At 43.3% G+C, this 19,197-nt stretch overlaps 1 protein-coding gene across 2 annotated transcripts in view; it reads right to left on the reverse strand.

Annotated features, from left to right (window-relative positions):
- The window catches only part of hgfb (hepatocyte growth factor b), a 54,812-nt gene that overhangs the window by 22,820 nt on the left and 12,795 nt on the right, over window positions 1-19,197 (reverse strand). For both annotated transcript variants that reach the window (XM_043713771.2, XM_043713774.2), the window contains exons 6-10: window positions 19,057-19,177; window positions 14,883-15,001; window positions 13,955-14,120; window positions 3,145-3,278; window positions 1,319-1,421 (exon numbers count right to left, since the gene is read on the reverse strand). In XM_043713771.2, the coding sequence (XP_043569706.1) occupies window positions 1,319-1,421; window positions 3,145-3,278; window positions 13,955-14,120; window positions 14,883-15,001; window positions 19,057-19,177 (643 nt within the window). The remainder of the gene's footprint in view (window positions 1-1,318; window positions 1,422-3,144; window positions 3,279-13,954; window positions 14,121-14,882; window positions 15,002-19,056; window positions 19,178-19,197) is intronic.

A 19,197-nucleotide genomic window follows, 5' to 3' on the forward strand; every position in this document is an offset into this window, starting at 1 on the left:
TTACAGCTATCCAAAATAAAAAGTCACGTGGCTCATTCAATAAAATCAATATACTCAGTGCATCAGAACATAACAATATCTTTACTCTTACAAGATGTGAAGAGACTGATCAACATTCAATTACAAATGGAGAATTAGAATGATATCCCCTTTTCATCCCAAGTGTATGCACACACAAATGCACAAGTATTTTAAAAAGGGTAAGAAAATGTCTGTAAAATTAAGGGTAGAAGTCAATTAATTCTTACAGCCCAGAGTTTCCTGTTGACAAAACAGAATTGGGTGTGAAAGCAGGAGAGGGAGTGGGAGAAAGAGTGATTAAGCGTTAAGGTTATACATTCAACCATATGAACTCTGACTCAGATTTTTCTTTTCAGGAACTATCCTGTACTTGGAGGGATTTGATAACAGGGAGGGTGATGGATCTGAAAAGTCCACTTTATGATTCTCCATTCTGCCCCAACCTCCCATTGCTCTAAATATTCCCTTGGTAATCCTGGGCCTCAGGTGAGTACGTTGCCAGTAGCTGTCACTGCTTCTGTTGACAAGTGATGGAGATCTGTCTTCCATAGACTGACTGGCAGTTCTTGGCTAAGGGGTTTTCCATTCCATTTCCTTACAGCGAGGCGACACCCTAGTAGTATTATCACTGGATTGTTAATCCTGAAACTCAGTTAACATTCTGGGACCTGGGTTCAAATCCCACTATAGCACTCGGTGAAATCTGAATTCAATAAAGAATCTGGAATTAAAGGATCTATTGATGATCATGAATCCATTGCTGATTGCCAGACAAAACCCATCAAGTTCACTAATCTCCTTCAGGGAAGGAGATCGGCTAGCCTTACCTGGTCTGGTCTACATGGACTCCAGACCCACAACAATGTGGTTGAATTGCAACTGCCCTCGGAGCAATGAATGCTGGCCTAACCAGTGATGCCCACATCCCAACAAAAAATTTTAAAAATTCAAGGGGTTCCCAAATCCTGGGGTAACCCCAACAACGATTCAAGTGTTGAAGGACACAGATCCAGAAGCTCCTCCACAGAGCTGACAGTGAGTTTCCTACCAGCTGTCCAGTGGACAAAAGCTCCTGTCAGGCTGACTAAATCCAGTTCACTGTTGCACTGTAAACTTTAACAGCTATCTATACCATGCATTGCTGGAGCCCTGCGGTTAAATACCAGTGCCGTGGAGGGGCAGAAGGTGGAAGGAAGCTGCAGACATGCCTAAATGCTAGTTTAAAAGACAAAGATGTTCTGTTTATAACAAGAACAATCCCAATTCCCAGCACCCAAAAACAAAACTGGAATCTTACCTTGCAATAGCCTGGCTGTAATTTACCCACGGCGCACAATGAATGCCAGTCCTGGTTTTAGATACACTTCCTCTATAGGTTGTTCCAGTCCCTTGGTAACATTCTAGGCAAATAGAAAATCACAGATTAGGGTTAAGGATGACAGTATCAACTTGGGTTTATAATTCCTCATTTCTCATCTTTGATCATCTTTCCGAATTACTTTCCTTACCCTACATTTTCTGAATGGAAGTGGGATTGGCATGTGTCAGATGCCAGCACTTGTGGATGTGTGTACGTAGCCACTGCCCATTAGTGCCAAGTGTTCAAGATGGCAGACACAAGTACCCACTTTGATTTTCATGCCAGGAATTCTTGACATATGGTGTTTATTCAGAACATAATAGATTAATGAGTGTGCATATATTAAATTTTGATTAAATAATAGCGATTCAGTGGTTAGCACTGCTGCCTCACAGCACCAGGAACCTGAGTTCGATTCCAGAGTTGGACGACTGTTTGTGTGGAGTTTGCACATTCTCGCCATGTTTGCATGGGTTTCCTCTGGGTGCTCCAATTTCTGCTACAATCCAAAGATGTGCAGGTCAGGCGAATTCCCCAAGCTAAATTGCCCATAGTGTTCAGGGGGTATGTAGGTTAGATGCATTAGTCAGAGGAAATGTAGAGACATAGGGTAGGGGAATGGTTCTTCAGAGGGTTGGTGTGGACTTGTTGGGTCAAATAGCCTGTTCTTTCCACGCTGTAGGAATTCTATGATAACAACTAATAATTGTTTAACAGGCTTCTCACAGTAGTGAGTCTCAACCCAACATGCTGATCTTGGTTAGAAAATGCACTTAAGCCTCGATGTTGAGAAAGGCTCACATGATCTTGCACCACTGCCCACATCCTTCAGGGCCTTGGAAGAGTCAGCCTATGGAAATGGTTATTGCACAAGAGGAGGAAACGAGTTAGCCCACAACACCTGTGCATTCTTTCTGCAAGATCAACTTGTCTAATCCCACTCCTCCACATTTCCCTACAGCCAGACAAATGTTCTCCTCTCAGTTAACCAAATTATTGTCTTTTGGAGGCCTTAAATAGAGTTTTTAAAAGTATAAAACCTACAAGACAAGAAGGCTGGGACAATAACGCAAAAAGACAGTGTTCATTTGAAGTCCAATTACTGAATTTAGCAATATTTGTTTTTCTTTATTTAAAAACTAAAATCGAATAATTTCTTATTAAAAACAGACTAGGCCTCTTTAAAACTAATCAGGGCAACATTGTGAGAGGACTAAAAATGTCTGTTGTCCATGGACGAATTATTAGATTAAAAATTAGAAACAAAGAAGCTGGAAATATGAAATAAAAAACAAAGCACTGGAAAACCACAACAGTTCTGCCAGCATTTTTAGAAAGCGAAAGGGATACAGACTGTTGGTATATCTTTTCTTCAGATTAGTTTAGCATTGGAAGTGTGGGTCATACATTCCAAGTGGTTTCACCAAAGCTCTTATGTTCAATACCCTTGATGTACAATGAAGTTTCTTATTATTGATGTGTGGGATGTCAAGTGGATCCTGTGCCCAGGAATGTGTATAATTTCAGGAAAGTGTGTGCTGCTGCCCTCTTGTGCTCCACTGATTTTCTGAGAAACTATAGTGAAGTTATTTGCTGCCTGTTCAAAATGGTGCCAAAAGGGGGTCTAAGAAAGTCAGTCAGTCATTTAAACTGTAATACATCATATTGACCATTGTAAATTGGAAGGCATCCCTGGCTTTCATCAAAGAAATCTCCTATTTTTAGGGCAGTTTAAAATACACACAGTCATTTGCACATTTTACCTTCTGAAATTGGAGTTTTATTTTCACATCTTGGGATATGAAAGCAATAAGCTACTCGAATTTCTGGATCTGTAGTGAAGCACCAGGGGGCTTCTCTTCCATCAGGATTCCTGCAGTAATTTTTATCCAAGTCCCTGTAAAACCATCAGAATTAAATATTACAGGATACAGGAAGTTAGAGATCTGAATGAATGAACAATTTTTACTGTCACATGTATTTGGGAAAACTGAAAAATATTTTGTTGCCACAATCCAGTGCCATTTTGGCCAGCATCCTCACACTGCCCCTTTCGCAATCTTCTCTCCCACTCCTGCACCACTCCGAGCATGCTCACCTTGCCCCTTCACCCCCCTCCTGCTCAGACCATGCTCACCTTGCCCCTTCACCCCACCCCTGCTCAGAGCATGCTCACCTTGCCCCTTCACCCCCCTCCTGCTCAGACCATGCTCACCTTGTCCCTTCACCCCCCTCCTGTTCAGACCATGCTCACCTTGCCCCTTCACCCCACCCCTGCTCAGAGCATGCTCACCTTGTCCCTTCACCCCCCTCCTGCTCAGACCATGCTCACCTTGCTCCTTCACCCCCGTCTCTTACTCAGAGCATGCTCACCTGGTGCTTTCACCCACTATACTCCAAACAGACTTACTCTTATTCTATAAAAGGACCACAAAATGTAGCATTTACACAAAATTGTTTCTTCTCCAGTATATGTACTCAAGATCTGTGATACATTTACATCTACATTTCAAGCTCTCTTTCCTTCTTTGAAACTACTGGAAGTTATAGCAATGCTCATACCAGTCAACAGTGCTTAGGGCAGCACAAACCAATATAGTCACATCAAGCTACATTAAGAGTCATGCAAACGTCAATTTAAAAAAAAAGTTGGTCTTCCAGATTCTTGAACTTGCTGTACATTTCAATAAAGGATCATACTTGACTAAGTATTTGATCTTAAGTATCAGTACCTAGGTACCTTTGTAATTAAGAAGGTGCTGTCATGCAGTGACTGTAAAGCTCTCACTGTACTCATTCGAGTGCATGTGACAACAAAGCTAATTCAATTCAATGTTTGTTTAGAATTCCACATTTCTATTGACCCCTGATAAGCTTTGATTCTCTTGCCTCACAAGAATCTACCCATCTCCACCTTCCATGGCCTTCTGTGGCGGAGACTTCCAAAAATGCAGAACTCCCAAACATTTCTCCCATTTGTTTCAAAAACAGGGACACCTAATTATACATCAGTATACCTCAATTCTCCCACACAAGGGTACACCTTTTCAACATCAATATGGCCAAGACCATTCAGGATTTTCAGTCAAGTCAGCCCTCACTCTTCCAAACTCCTGTGGAAATAAGACCAGCCTGTCTAACCTGTCCTCTTAAAACAACTTGCTAATTCCAGGTATCAATCCCACAAACCTCTTTTGGCCTCCAATTCATTTACGTACTTGGAGTTTGATGATGGAATTAAGCTCATGAAAGTCAGCAACTTTCAATGTTAACTATGTTCCTCCCTCAACAGATACTGCCTGACATGCTGAGTATTTGCACCCTTTTTAAAATTTAGCTTTGTAATAAGATAAAACATAGCCCTCCTTGTCAATATCCAGATACTCATGACATTTAAATAGTTAGTTATTGTTTTATCAGAATTAGGAAAGGTTTCTTCACAGTCCAAATAATGATCTATAACTGGATAGCATTATGCCAACTCGAGCATTATGCTAGAGTTTAATCTGATCAACTTCACTCTCAAAATATTTAAGCAAAGCAAAGATGGTATCTCAAAATGCCAAACTGAGAGGTATAACGCAGCAACTAAATGTCTGGATCTTGTTCATGATTCAGTAAGTTAAGCATTTCCCTTCCAAAATACAGCTAACACCTGGAAAATATTGTTTAAGTACTACACATTGGCTCGGATCTTCAGTTCCCTGGAATACTCTCCAATAGCTTCATGTCATGGATGGGTTAGGAAATATCTTTCATCCAGTGAGCTCAAGAAAGCCATTGCCTGGTAAGCAAACAGAGACATTCAGCAATGATAGCATCGCAACTAAACGGCTGATGGATGGAAAAGAGGTCTCATCTAACGGGACACCAATACCATCTTTTCTTCTTCTGCTGGAAAGTAAGCTCCGTTTCACATGCACTGCATGACACAAAATGTCATCACATTCTTCAAACACAAAAAGGTGACAGAGAAGAACTCAATATCTACAGCATAACTCACACCTTTGTATCATAGAGAAAGGTCACTCTTAAGACTTCATTGACTTGTATAACAGCATGTCCAGAAACAGTGCAGGTTCCTGGGCCAGGTTACTGACATGATCTTCTCTGTAAGTCTGCTATAACAGTAGCATATAAAGTAGGTGACATCTCTTTACCGTACTTTCATAGATCTCACCAAAGTATCCAACACCTTTGGTAGAGCCAGACTCTACAAGATTTGGGAATAATTGGCTGTATATCAAAGCTCTTCAGTCTCCTGTGTGTTATTTCCATGCAATATGCACTGCCTTGTAAAGTTTGATGGCTCCCCTCCCAACAATTTCAGAGTGAAGGATTGTGTGAAATGGACGTGTTCTTGCTCCCATCCTGTTTAGCACCTTCTTCTCCAGGATCCTACTAATTGCCCTTCTCTACAAGATAGAGGAGGAGTCTACTTGCATATCACATGAGATGGCCCTACAAATCTATCAAAACTGAATTTTAAAAAAATACACCGATCATACACTTAGTTAGGATCGCCTCTACACTGATGCTCCTGCATTAGTCATTCACACAGAAAACAAAGACTCAGACTATCTCTCCTATTTCTGCAATTTGATTTCCTTGGCTAGAAGAGTAATAAAACCCTAGGCTTTCGAAGATTTTTGACTGAAATGGACAATCTGTACCCCTGGTCACACTAAATAGCACCCCCCGGAAATTATTAGAACATTCTGCTACCTCAGGCATATGGTGAAAGAGGCAGACAGAGTCTCTTGGCTCAGTGAGAGCACTTGCTATCTTTGAATGACTCACAGAACACGTTATTACATCAAACTGACCCTTAGGACCAAGCTAATGGTTTACAGTGCTCAGAACTTTGCTATGTGGCTGTGAATCATATTGTGAGGAGGAGTTCAACAATTCCCATCCTTATTGCCTGTGTAACATTCTGGGTGCATCTTGTTAGGACAAAATAATTAACGAGATAGACCTCTAAACAGCAAAATGTTTATCGCTCAAACAGAGGCGTGAGTGTGTTGGCTTGGACAGGTCTGCAGAATTGAAGACACAGTCATATACTCAAGCACGTTGTGTATGGGGAGTTGGTGTCCAGAAGCAGATGGTTAATGAAATGCCAAGACTCCTGCTTGAGGAATGCATGCACCATGCAACAAGGGCCAGCTAAGATCAATTATCTGACCGGGGAGCCAGAAGCTAGTGAATGAGGAAAACAGCAACCGCTCCGGTGAGCTAGTGTGTATCACTTTGACAACTTGTGGGCTACACTGGCTTGGCAGATGCCAACGTTGAATCCTCAATGACATCTGGTGGTTTCAAGTTTGGCACGTGCGGAAGAACTTGCCTATTCAACAAGCAACTGAAGGTAGATGGTGTCATATGAAAACACTCCATCTGAAATGGACTGTTTGCAGCCTCTCCATTATCTTTTGTAGATAGAAAGACTGCCACCACTACTAAAACACGATTTAAATCGAGAAAGGTACTGAAGGATATAAATAAAATGTGAAGAAAAGTATTATATTCATCAGCATCACAAGGCATAGCAGAGACAAATGTTATATGCATCAATATGAAGAAGCTGGATAAACAGAAAGGAAAAACAAAATTGCAGTTAACATTAGAATTAAAAAAAAGGATGAAGGTCATACGAAATAGCAGCATTGGCATAGTCCAGTTGCGTTTAAAGGCCTATTGTGTATTTAGATTCTATGTCATCAAGAAAACTGGCAGATGAGGGAAAGAACCACAATCTGTGACAAGTTTTCAGAATCTAACTATCCTGGAATCATCCAGTGCTGAATGGCAATTTTTGTTTTCAAACTCTTTCCAAGCTTGTTTTCTTCCAAAAATAAGAAATGGCCGTCGACCATTAGAATTTAATTGCTCTTCAAAAGAATAAACGTTTAGCTAAAAATGAGCAAGGCAAATTATAAGAAACCTTCATGACCTTTGCAGTTGAGTGTTCACAGCTGTCTAAATACACATGGATAGAACACAAACACATCATAGACAGATGCACACAATATTTGGTTTAAAATTCACCAGTTTTTAAAATGAGCACAATTCTGTGAATTTTAAAACCACAACATAACAATACATGTTTCTACAATCAAATGGCATAATTGTGTAGACAATTCTTGTAGAATATCTCACAGAAATTGGATTAGACCACAGTGCTAAAAATTGTAATGGCAAATACTACTCTGTCAACCCAAGTCCTTCTGATTAAAATCAAAGCAGGGATATCCTGTCCAGTGGTCTCGTTTGAACAATAGCCTGATACAGTCAGGCATTCGCATGGAATCATGCCCCACACATGTGACCCAGGCAAGGCCCCCACCATCTCTGCAGCTGTCCCATTGGCAGGATAACCTACTAGAGGTGGCAACACCGTGAGTATTCCTACACACCAAAGGACCACAGTGGTTCAAAACAGCAGTTCACCACCACCTCTAGGACTAAGCAGAAATGCTGCCCTAGGCAATGATTGTGAATCAATTTTTTTTAAAAAAGTTTCAACTTTTGGAGGTAATAGGTTTTCAGACGAAAAGGATGACTCGCACTCTGGGATAAAGCGCCCAATATTGATTGACTACATTGCACATTCATAAACCAATTTACCAATAATGTGGCAGCACTGGGTGAAATTGTCTTGAAGCATCAGTGGGTCTTGCCAGCCTTACTTAGGGGCTAGGCTGCCTTTTCCACACAATGCTCACCAACCGCACACTAAACACATACCCAGTGAGAGCTACCGACCAATCAGAAGCTGACAGCTCCTGTGCTCAGTCACACCCGTGAAATACTGTGTTATGAGATATAATGCTATCTTTATTAACTCACTCACCAGCTTGCTATATTCATTAATACCAGGTTCCTGTCCATTCATTCATAATCCTTTACTAACCCATTATTTATTATAACACAGTTTCATCCATTCATAAAACCATAGTTCTGTATTACCTAAATTTAAAAAAAAAACCCTTTCAAACCCATTATAGAGGACCCTTGATTATCCGAAGGACAAGGCAGAGAGTATTTCATTCGGTTAATTGAATTCCGGATAATCAAATGCTGGATAATCAAGGTTCCTCTGGGAGTACTGCATTTCCACACCTTATCAGCGTAGAGAACAATACCATCCCCATCAAGTCTCCATGAAATATGATATTAATCAGTCCTTACCAACCATCTCTTGAACTAAGCAGATTAAGTATTTGATAAATTCCTTTTAACTGGGCCATTATCCCTTCAAGAAACTAACTGACAAAACAACACTTACATAAAATCGCATGAATGAAAGAAACTCATATCGGCAAATAGTAAACAAATCTCATCACACAGCTGCAGTCATCAGTTTAATATCCTTTATTATGATTTCAAACTTATTTAGAGCATATAGGCCTGGTATGTTTACTAATTTAAAAGACAAAAGAACTGACACCTCCTGATTAAGCAAGCAAACTGGACAGACACCTTTAATCCCATCAGAAGTAACAGCCAGCATTTAGCACATGTTTTAACCCATCTTCTGTCTCCCAGGACAGGAGCCCTTCAAACCTTTCTGTACTACAGTAATGGAATTTTAATATATGCAAGAACTGTATACAAAGGGAGTCTTGTAAGAACTGTACTTCGGGATTCTATTGCTACATTGAACTCATGCTGTGATTGCGGAATAAAAGAGGCTTTTTCCATCACTCACTGATTTCCGTCATTATTTGAAAAAGATCCCATACTCCAGACTCCGAGGACACCAGAGGAGCCAAGGTAGAAGCAAGTGAGACATGATCACAGAGATCTCATTTTGGTTTTGTTTTGGAGCAGCATATTGGGGGGAGCAGGGAAATTGAGTAAACGGCAGTAGCTGTCAGGAACAGGGCCACAGCCATGTTGATTACTGAAGGGATACATGGACAGCCCTCAAGCAGTTCTGTATTGACCACTGAAGACAGAAACGGTTGACTAATGACCATTAAGTGTCCTTGTCACCTCCAATCTCACTTCCTCTTGGAACAGAAGCTACCACCCATTATTTCCAGCGAAGGAGTTACATCTTAGTGAATAGGTCAAGCTCTTCATTAAAATCACAGATTTGCAATCAAACATACACTTTTATAGAAGGACAAAAGGTTTTTACGTTGTATGCAGTACTGCTTGTTTAAAATAAAATTGTTTGTTCAAAATCAAAAAATCAGTATCAGAAAAACTCCATAGCAGTAAAATACATTTACAGGCATCAAGATACTTACTTTGAGAGAAAATCAGTCATAACTCACATTTGTAAATTTCTAGTCAAAAATGTTACGACTTTGTCTCATGTACGTATTCATAAATAAAGCACAAGTTCAAAACAGCCCTGATTTGGCTGTAGTAATAACTGTAAAATTCTTATCATTCAGCATTATTACTCCATTGAAGTTAGTAATAAAGACAGTGGCTTTAATGTTCCAGTTCCCTGCCACTTCAACGCACCACTGTGTTCTTTGGCCAACACCTTGGTCAAAGGCTTGCTGCAGTGCTCCAGCACCTCATTTTCTACTTGGGAACCCTGAAGCGTTTGGGACTTAATATCGAGTTCAATAATTTTAGAGCCTCAAGTACCTTCTCCAGTTTGTTTACACCCCCATCCACCCAAGCTCTATCATTAAAGGCTCTGTTTAGCTTCCAGCCCATTTTTGCCCATTGTCTCCCATTATCAGCGTTCCTGCTTCCCTGGCTTCCTATCAGCCCTCCATTTGCCTCCTCAACGTTTTCGGTCCCGGCCCCATCGCTATCTGTCAACTCAAGCCTTCCCTGCTATCATCTATCTAAATACCACCTTTTCTTTAGCTACTATCAGTTCTGAAGGGTCACTGGACTCAAAATGTTAACTTTTTCCTCTCCACAGATATTGCCAGACTTGCTGAGTTTCTGTAGCAATTTCTGTTTGTTTCACATCTTCAGCATCTGGAGTTTTTTTTTAAAATGTTATGTCTTTAAAATTGTGCATTTTTAAAAGAAAAACTGTGGACTGAAATGAGAAAGAACTGTTTTAAGCCAAGGAATTGGAAGGATGGCTGCATGTTTTGGAGCAAGGCCTTTGAAAATCTTGTGATCCCTGTTTGCTGAAACCCATGGCTACACAATGTGTAAGTGAACTGGGCCACGGGGTTAATTAGATGTGAAGCTGATTGACATTTGGTCCCTAGTCCACAAATCCATGACAAAACATCTCCTTCCTGCCAAAGCTTGGGCTGTGAACAAGACAAAGATAGAGAAGCTTTGTCAGATCAAGACAAAAACCTGCATCAGCCAAAAATACATGCACAGTTCGGTGGGAGAAAGTGAGGACTGCAGATGCGGGAGATCAGAATTAATAGTGTGGTGCTGGAAAAGCACAGCAGGTCAGGCAGTATCCAAGGAGCAGGAGAATCAACGTTTCAGGCATAAGCCCTTCATCAGGAATGAGGCTTGTGGGCTGGGGGCGCTGAGAGATAAATGGGAGGGGGTGGCGGGGGGGGGGGGGGGGGGGGGGGGGGGGGGTTAGGGCTGAGGGGAAGGTTATTGAGAATGCAATAGGTAGATGAAGGTGGGGGTAATGGTCATAGGTCAGAGAGAAGGGTGGAGCAGATAGATGGAAACGACAAGGGACAGATCAAGAGGGCAGTGCTGAGTTGGAGGCTTGGGGCTGCAATACGGTTGGGGGGTGGCGGTGGCAGGGATTGGGGGGGGCAGCGGAGAAAAGGAGGGAAAATGAGGAAACTGCTGAAATCCACATTAATCCCACGTGGTTGCAGTATCCCCAGGCAGAAGATGAGGTGTTCTTCCTCCAGGCGTCTGGTGGTTAGGGTTTGGTGGTGGAGGCGGCCCAGGACATCCATGTCCTTGGTGAAATGGGAGGGGAAGCTGAAGTGTTCAGCCATGGAACGGTGGTTGGCGCGGGTGTCCCAGGTATGTTCTCTGAAACAATCCGCAAATTGGTAACCTGTCTCCCCAATGTAGAGGAGACCATATTGGGTGCAATGGATACAGTAATGGGGGAAACAGGTAAATTTCTGTTGGATGTAGAAGGATCCTTTGAGGCCTTGGACAGAAGTAAGCGGGGAGGTGTGGGCACAGGTTTTGCAATAATTGCAGTGCCAGGGGAAGGTGCTGGGAGTGGTGTGTGGGCTGTGGGGGATGTGGATCTGATAAGGGAGTCACAGAGGGAATGGTCTCTCCGAAACGCTGGCAAGGGTGGGGAGGGAAATATATCCCCTATATTTCCTTATAGGGAAACAGTGTTGGGGTCTGTTTGTAGGTGGCTGACGTGGCAGAGGATGATGTGATGTTTATGGAGGTTGGTGGGGGTGGAAGGTGAGAACCAGGAGTGTTCTGTCCTTGTTGCGTTAGGATGGGTGGGGTTCAAGAGCGGAAGTGGAGGAGATGCGCTGGAGGGCAACTCACCCTCCCACTCTAACATGGACACCAGGTCCTGGGCCTCCATCGCCAAACTCTAACCACCTGATGCCTGGAGAAAGAGCACGTCATCTTTCGCCTTGGGACCCTGCAACCACACGGGATCAATGTAGATTTCACCAGTTTCCTCATTTCCCCGACACTACCTTATCCCAGTTCCAAGCCTCCAACTCGGCACTGCCCTCTTGACATGTCCATCATCTTTTCCATCTATCCACTCCACCCTCTTCTCTGACCTATCACCTTCATCGACCTATTGCATTCCCAGCTACCTTCCCCCAGCCCCATCCATCTCTCAACCCCAGCCCATAATCCTCTTCCTGATGAAGGGCTTATACCCAAAACGTCAATTCTCCTGCTCCTCAGATGCTACCTGACCTGCTCTGCATGCTCAGTTCAGTGCAGCATGACTGGTTAAACCTGAAGATAAACATCTCATTTCTTGAGGCAATTGCCTTATGAAAATCAGTGGGTACATTCAGAAAAAGCAAAGTCAAGGAGTACCTTGCAAGCAACAGAGAAATCAAGAATCAACCAAACCGTCCTGAGAATGAAGATAACAATTGTTTTCCCAGTTTTCCCTCTGCCCTGATGTTTATTTTCCATGTCTATGTTTGTGTGTGCGTGCTTGCATGTGTGTAAAAGAGTGAGTTCATAAGAGACTGCAAATTTTAATTTGTAGAGTTTGCTGAATTGGATTCAATTACTTGTAGCTAGAAGCTAATGATTTGTAATAAATAGATGTCTTCTTCTTAAATAGAAACCAGATTCTTCCTTCCCATCAACCTGGATCTAAAAATCAGGTAACTTTGTGGATAATGCATACTTCTTTTTAAACCTAACTTCTATGACGACACAGGGCATAGTGGGGTTTGGTTTCCAAGATGCTACCCAGTGAGTCATGATAGAACTATCCATGGTACTGGAAAAGCACAGCTGGTCAGGTAGCATCTGAGGAGCAAGAGAATCAATGTTGAGCATAAGCCCTTCCTGACGAAGAGCTTATTCTTGAAACATCGATTCTCCTGCTCCTCAGATGCTACCTGACCGACTGTGCTCTTCCAGCACCATATTCATTGACTCAGATCTCCAGCTTCTGCAGTCCTCACTTTCTCCTGTATTTGCAGATATGCAATGTAACCCAGATGATCAGTGATTTTCTGCTTGTTTTGATGTGCACTGATGTCCTCCACAGTGCAAATGTTAATCAATGAATCGTCAAGTGCATCAAACTTTTTTTTTAAAAAAGGTAAGTTAGTGTCGGGTGTAAAGGTTGCATTAGAAGTGAGACGTTCCTGGGTTTTTAAACTATGCAGTAAGTTTCTAATTACATCTACACATCCTTTTTTGGCTTGAAAAGCCTAGTTCATACTTTTACAACAAAGCTCTCCAGTATTAAAAAAGACACATACTTTAAGAAAGGTGAAACAACAGCAACACATTTTCTGTACCCGACTGACAGATGAAATGTGTTTGTAGTTTCTTCGCCTCCAAATAAAAGGGCATCAAAATACACTTGTCCATCAATTCTACTGGTGATGGGAAAATGGACTGCATCGCAACTTTTGCTTCCCATTATGGAGACTTACTACACAATTTCACTTTGCTCCTCAAAAGTCTCCACTTCTTCAGCCTTTGTCTCTAAACTGCGAGATTATATTTTGCAGGGAAACAATTACAGTACTTGAATTGAATTTGGGTGACAAGATAGCAGAATTTAAATTTTAGGAACTGCACTATCCAGTTATTAAAATTGATTTTATTGCCATTAGTAAAACTCTACTTGACATCCACCATCAAAAAGTAAATTCTTAATTGTCTTTGCATTTAAAAAGAAAGCTACATCAACAGGAGGAAGAAAGGAATTGAAGAATACGTTGATATGGTGAGATGAATTAGAATAGGATATGTATTGCCGAGTCCGAATACCAGTATAGACTAGTTGAGCCAACTGGCCCACTTAGCAGCTGAAACTTCCCTGTCATATTCTGCTCTAGCAATAGCTCACACTAATATTTCAAGAGTTTAAAAAGAAAAACCATCTGGAAAAAATTAGAAAGCCATATAAAAAAAAAGTCAACCATACACAGAGTTTATAACCTCAACAAAAGCAAGATTACTCACTTGCACTTATAGTTCTCAGGGGTGAAATTATGCTGGTGAGGATACTGAACATCCCAGCGTTGGCAAGGGATTCCTGAAGGTGTGGTGTTCATAGTTCCTCTATAACTCTCCCCAAGATCTTTGAAGCATTCTGTAGTCACCTCCAAATCATGGTCACAGTTATGAACTGAAACAGTGATATGGAGTTAAACAAATGGAGGACTCCTTACAGAATAAATATCTTACTGACATTGCAACATATTATAGCACAAATCCAGTATCGAAATACAATTTTTATTATCCACCTTATTCAGGAACAGCCAGCTCCTTTTTTAAAAAAATGTTAAAGTACATGCAATGAACCCAAAGTTCCAATCAGTATACCTTCCAAATTAGCAACCATAAATTAACAACAAATTCTCTTAGTCCTAAAACATTCACCAAAAGAATAGGATGAGACATATTTCATTAAACATCCTGAAATAACTAATGGCAATAAAGCAAATGAAGAAATGCAGTGGAAAAAAGGCAAGCAGCAAAACTCAGAAGGTACTTTCTACTTTTTGAAAACTCTCCCAAGTTGAACACCAAAAAAAAAGCAACTTCTGAGTCATCTTGGTGCTGATCAGGTCATATATCTGAGCCAAGTCTGAACAGGGAAAAGAGATCTTACAAATAACACGCATTAGTCACATCATTGCTCTTGTAATCAAATACTAACAATCCAGTGTATGAAGCTTTGCAACAGTTAGTAAGGTTTTTTTCCCCCAGCTAGTGATTCCAATTAAAAGGAAAATATGAATCATTCTTCTGTATTTTAGGATTGACAGTGTGTTCTAACTAAGGAAGTCATTTGTAATGACAATAAGCTTCAGTAAAGTTTATTGCTGATGCAGAAAGCCCCTAACGTGTTTTATTTAAGCCATAAAATAAATAAACAGTTACTTACCACATTCTTTAATGTCACAATATTCCCAAGGGGTATGGGGGTCAAGTGTGTAACACCAAGGCTTAGTGCGGCCATCAGGATTACGGCAATAATTATCATCAAGCCCCTTATCTGGATACCTACAAGATTAAAACAAACAAACAAAAAAAAAATCACAGGGCTTGCAACGGCTCATTGTTCTAAAGTGTTAACTAGTTCCAATTTAAGGTAAAAACAATAACTACAGATGCTGGAAACCAGATTCTGGATCAGTGGTGCTGGAAGAGCACAGCAATTCAGGCAGCATCCAACGAGCAGCAAAATCGATGTTTCAGGCAAAAGCCCTTCATCAGGAATAAAGGCAGAGAGCCTGAAGCGTGGAGAGATAAGCTAGGGGAGGGTGGGGGTGGGGAGAGAATAGCATAGAGTACAATGGGTGAGTGGGGGAGGAGATGAAGGTGATAGGTCAGGGAGGAGAGGGTGGAGTGGATAGGTGGAAAAGGAGCTAGGCAGGTTGGACAAGTCCAGACAAGTCAAGGGGACAGTGCTGAGCTGGAAGTTTGGAACTAGGATGAGGTGGGGGAAGGGGAAATGAGGAAGCTGTTGAAGTCCACATTGATGCCCTAGGGTTGAAGTGTTCCGAGGCAGAAGATGAGGCGATCTTCCTCCAGGCGTCTGGTGGTGAGGGAGCGGCGGTGAAGGAGGCCCAGGATCTCCATGTCCTCGGCAGAGTGGGAGGGGGAGTTGAAATGTTGGGCCACGGGGCGGTTTGGTTGATTGGTGCGGGTGTCTCGGAGATGTTCCCTAAAGCGCTCTGCTAGGAGGCGCCCAGTCTCCCCAATGTAGAGGAGACCGCATCGGGAGCAACGGATACAATAAATGATATTAGTGGACGTGCAGGTAAAACTTTGATGGATGTGGAAGGCTCCTTTAGGGCCTTGGATGGAGGTGAGGGAGGTGTAGGCACAGGTTTTACAGTTCCTGCGGTGGCAGGGGAAAGTGCCAGGATGGGAGGGTGGGTCATAGGGGGGCGTGGACCTGACCAGGTAGTCACGGAGGGAACGGTCTTTGCAGAAGGCAGAAGGGGTGGGGAGGGAAATATATCCCTGGTGGTGGGGTCTTTGAAGGTGGCGGAAATGTCGGTGGATGATTTGGTTTATGCGAAGGTTTGTAGGGTGGAAGTTGAGCACCAGGGACGTTCTGTCCTTGTTACGGTTGGAGGGGTGCGGTCTGAGGGCGGAGGTGTGGGATGTGGACGAGATGCGTTGGAGGGCATCTTTAACCACGTGGGAAGGGAAATTATGGTCTCTAAAGAAGGAGGCCATCTGGTGTGTTCTATGGTGGAACTGGTCCACCTGGGAGCAGATACGGTGGAGGCGGAGGAATTGGGAATACGGGATGGCATTTTTGCAAGAGATAGGGTGGGAAGAGGTGTAATCCAGGTAGCTGTGGGAGTCGGTGGGTTTGTAGAAAATGTCAGTGTCAAGTCAATCGTCACTAATGGAGAGGTCCAGGAAGGGGAGGGAGGTGTCAGAGAAGGTCCAGGTAAATTTAAGGTCAGGGTGGAATGTGTTGGTGAAGTTGATGAATTGCTCAACCTCCTCGCGGGAGCACGAGGTGGCACCAATGCAGTCATCAATGTAGCGGAGGAAGAGGTGGGGAGTGGTGCTGGTGTAATTACGGAAGATCAACTGTTCTACGTAGCTAACAAAGAAACAGCCATACGTGTGCCCATGGCTACCCTTTTGGTCTGGAGGAAGTGGGAGGATTCAAAGGAGAAATTGTTAAGGGTGAGGACCAGTTCGGCCAAACGAATGAGAGTGTCGGTGGAAGGGTACTGATGGGGACGTCTGGAGAGGAAGAAACGGAGGGCTTGGAGGCCCTGATCATGGCGGATGGAGGTGTAGAGGGATTGGATATCCATGGTGAAGATGAGGTGTTGGGGGCCGGGGAAACGGAAGTCTTGGAGGAGGTGGAGGGTGTGGGTGGTGTCCCGAACGTATGTGGGGAGTTTCTGGACTGGGGGGGATAGGACAGTGTCGAGGTAGGTAGAGATGAGTTCAGTGGGGCAGGAGCATGCTGAGACAATGGGTTGGCCAGGGTGGTCAGGCTTGTGGATCTTGGGAAGGAGATAGAACCAGGCAGTGCGGGGTTCCCGGACTATGAGGTTGGAAGCTGTGGGTGGGAGATCTCCTGAGGTGATGAGGTTCTGTATGGTCTGGGAGATGATGGTTTGGTGATGGGGGGGTGGGGTCATAATCGAGGGGGCAGTAGGAAGGGGTGTCCTCAAGTTGGCGTTTGGCTTCAGCGGTGTAGAGGTCAGTGCGCCAGACTACCACTATGCTCCCTTTATCCGCTGGCTTAATGGTGAGGTTGGGATTAAAGCAGAGGGATTGGAGGGCTGCGTGTTGTGAGGGTGAGAGGTTGGAGTAGGGGAGGGGGGTCGACAGGTTGAGGCGGTTAATGTCCCTTCGGCAGTTGGAAATGAAGAGGTCGAGGGCAGGTAATAGGCCAGCGCGGGGTGTCCAGGTGGATGCAGTGTTGGAGGTGGGTGAAGGGGTCCTTGGAGTCCTGATTGTGAAAGTAAGCTCGGAGGCGGAGGCGACGGAAGAAGTGTTCGATGTCATGGCGTGTATTAAATTCATTGATGTGTGGACGGAGGGGGATGAAGGTGAGTCCTTTGCTGAGGACTAATCGTTCGTCCTCAGTGAGTGGGAGGTCTGGAGGGATGGTGAAAACTCGGCAGGGCTGGGAGCTGGGATCTGGTGTGGGTGTGGAGCTGGGAGTGGGGTCGGAGCCAGTACCTGGAGTGGGTGTGATGGTGGGGAAAATGGGGGTGGAGTCATGAGCAGGGGTAGTATTCCCCTCGGGGTTCTGGGGGGTGGGGATAGTGACAGTGGGGTCTGTGGGGGGCGTGTCAGCAGAATGCAGGTGAGTGGCGCTGGTGGGGGCGGAAGTGGTGGCAGACACGGCAGTAGGGGTGGCGGAAGTCACTGAGCGTGTGGCATCGGTGATGTTGAGAGGGCCAGAAGTGGCTGTGGGAGTGGCCATGATGGGGGCAGAAGTGACATCATCAATCAGCGTGGGGGTGGTAGCTGCATCAGCCTCATGGCAAGTGGCGTTTCCGAGGCCAGGGGAATCTTCTGGAATGTTTGAGGAGCGCTGGTTATGGAGGTGGGTAGATAAAAGTTTGTTGTACTTACAGTTTTTGATGTTTGAGATGGAATTGAAATACTGTTTGTTGAGAATATGAATTCTCCTGAGGATGTAGTACAGAGTGGGTCCTTTGCAATTCTGAGAGAGTGTGGCCCTCAGCTGAGGCAGGGCAGACTGTAGAGAGGGTAGTTCCAATTTAAGCCAAATAATCAGTTCATTTTTTTGTAGAAATATGGTCACTAAAAATCCATCATGTTTCAAATAGTTCATGAAATGGAACTTAATGTGCTACCAAGAAAAGTTAACACACAAGAGGAAGCATTGCAAAGTATTGACATGCCAGACAAGTTAGTCCTTCTGTGAGAAGAATACTAATGGCAGCGAACACAACTTTCTCAATTCAGCTAACAGTGCAAGTAAATCAGAAACAAAGGGCAGGAGCAAGAATAGGCCAATTGTCTCTTCCAGCCTTCTTTACCATTTTATACGATCATTGAGCTCATAACCCCAATTCCATCTTCCCCCCCACTATCTCTTGTTCCCTTTCGCCACAAGAAGCTTATCTTCCGATTCCTGAAAACACAATGTCTTGGTACTCTTCTTCTCAGTATATAAACATGTCCAAAAATGTTGACTGTCAGACTGTTATAGAACATAGAACAGTACAGCACAGAACAGGCCCTTCAGCCCACGATGTTTATATCTTCAATTTCCATTGCTCACATCAAGCACCCTTAATGTGCTTCAAGCAAGATTGCTAATTTGGTTTTCATTTTTTTGTGGGAATTCAAGGCAGCTTTGTGTGTGGTTCTGCAATCACAAGGGAGACTGTTAGAATTCATTCCATATTTTTCCTTCCATAGTGCAGTGTTGAAACCACTGATGTATTTATTCCTTTCATGTGAATTCGAAAATGATGATTCAATTCTTTGTGCCAATATTGAGTATGTCTTATGATCATTTAAAGATAAATCTATCAGTTATTCAGATCAAATTTGGTCACCCTCTAAATACACCCTCCTGTATTTCAGCCTCTCACCGTTCGGGATTGAATCTGTGTTTGTGAGGCATCTGAAGGTCCCAGCGCTGACATTCCTTTCCAGACTTTGTGTGGTCCATGGGTCCCCGGTAGGTTTCTCCATTACATGTCATGCATTCAACTACATTTTAAAGCAATAAC

This window comes from Chiloscyllium plagiosum, unplaced genomic scaffold (assembly GCF_037043375.1).
Source record: "Chiloscyllium plagiosum isolate Xiang-an unplaced genomic scaffold, Cpla_swu_hap1 HiC_scaffold_23, whole genome shotgun sequence".
Lineage (NCBI taxonomy): Eukaryota > Metazoa > Chordata > Chondrichthyes > Orectolobiformes > Hemiscylliidae > Chiloscyllium > Chiloscyllium plagiosum.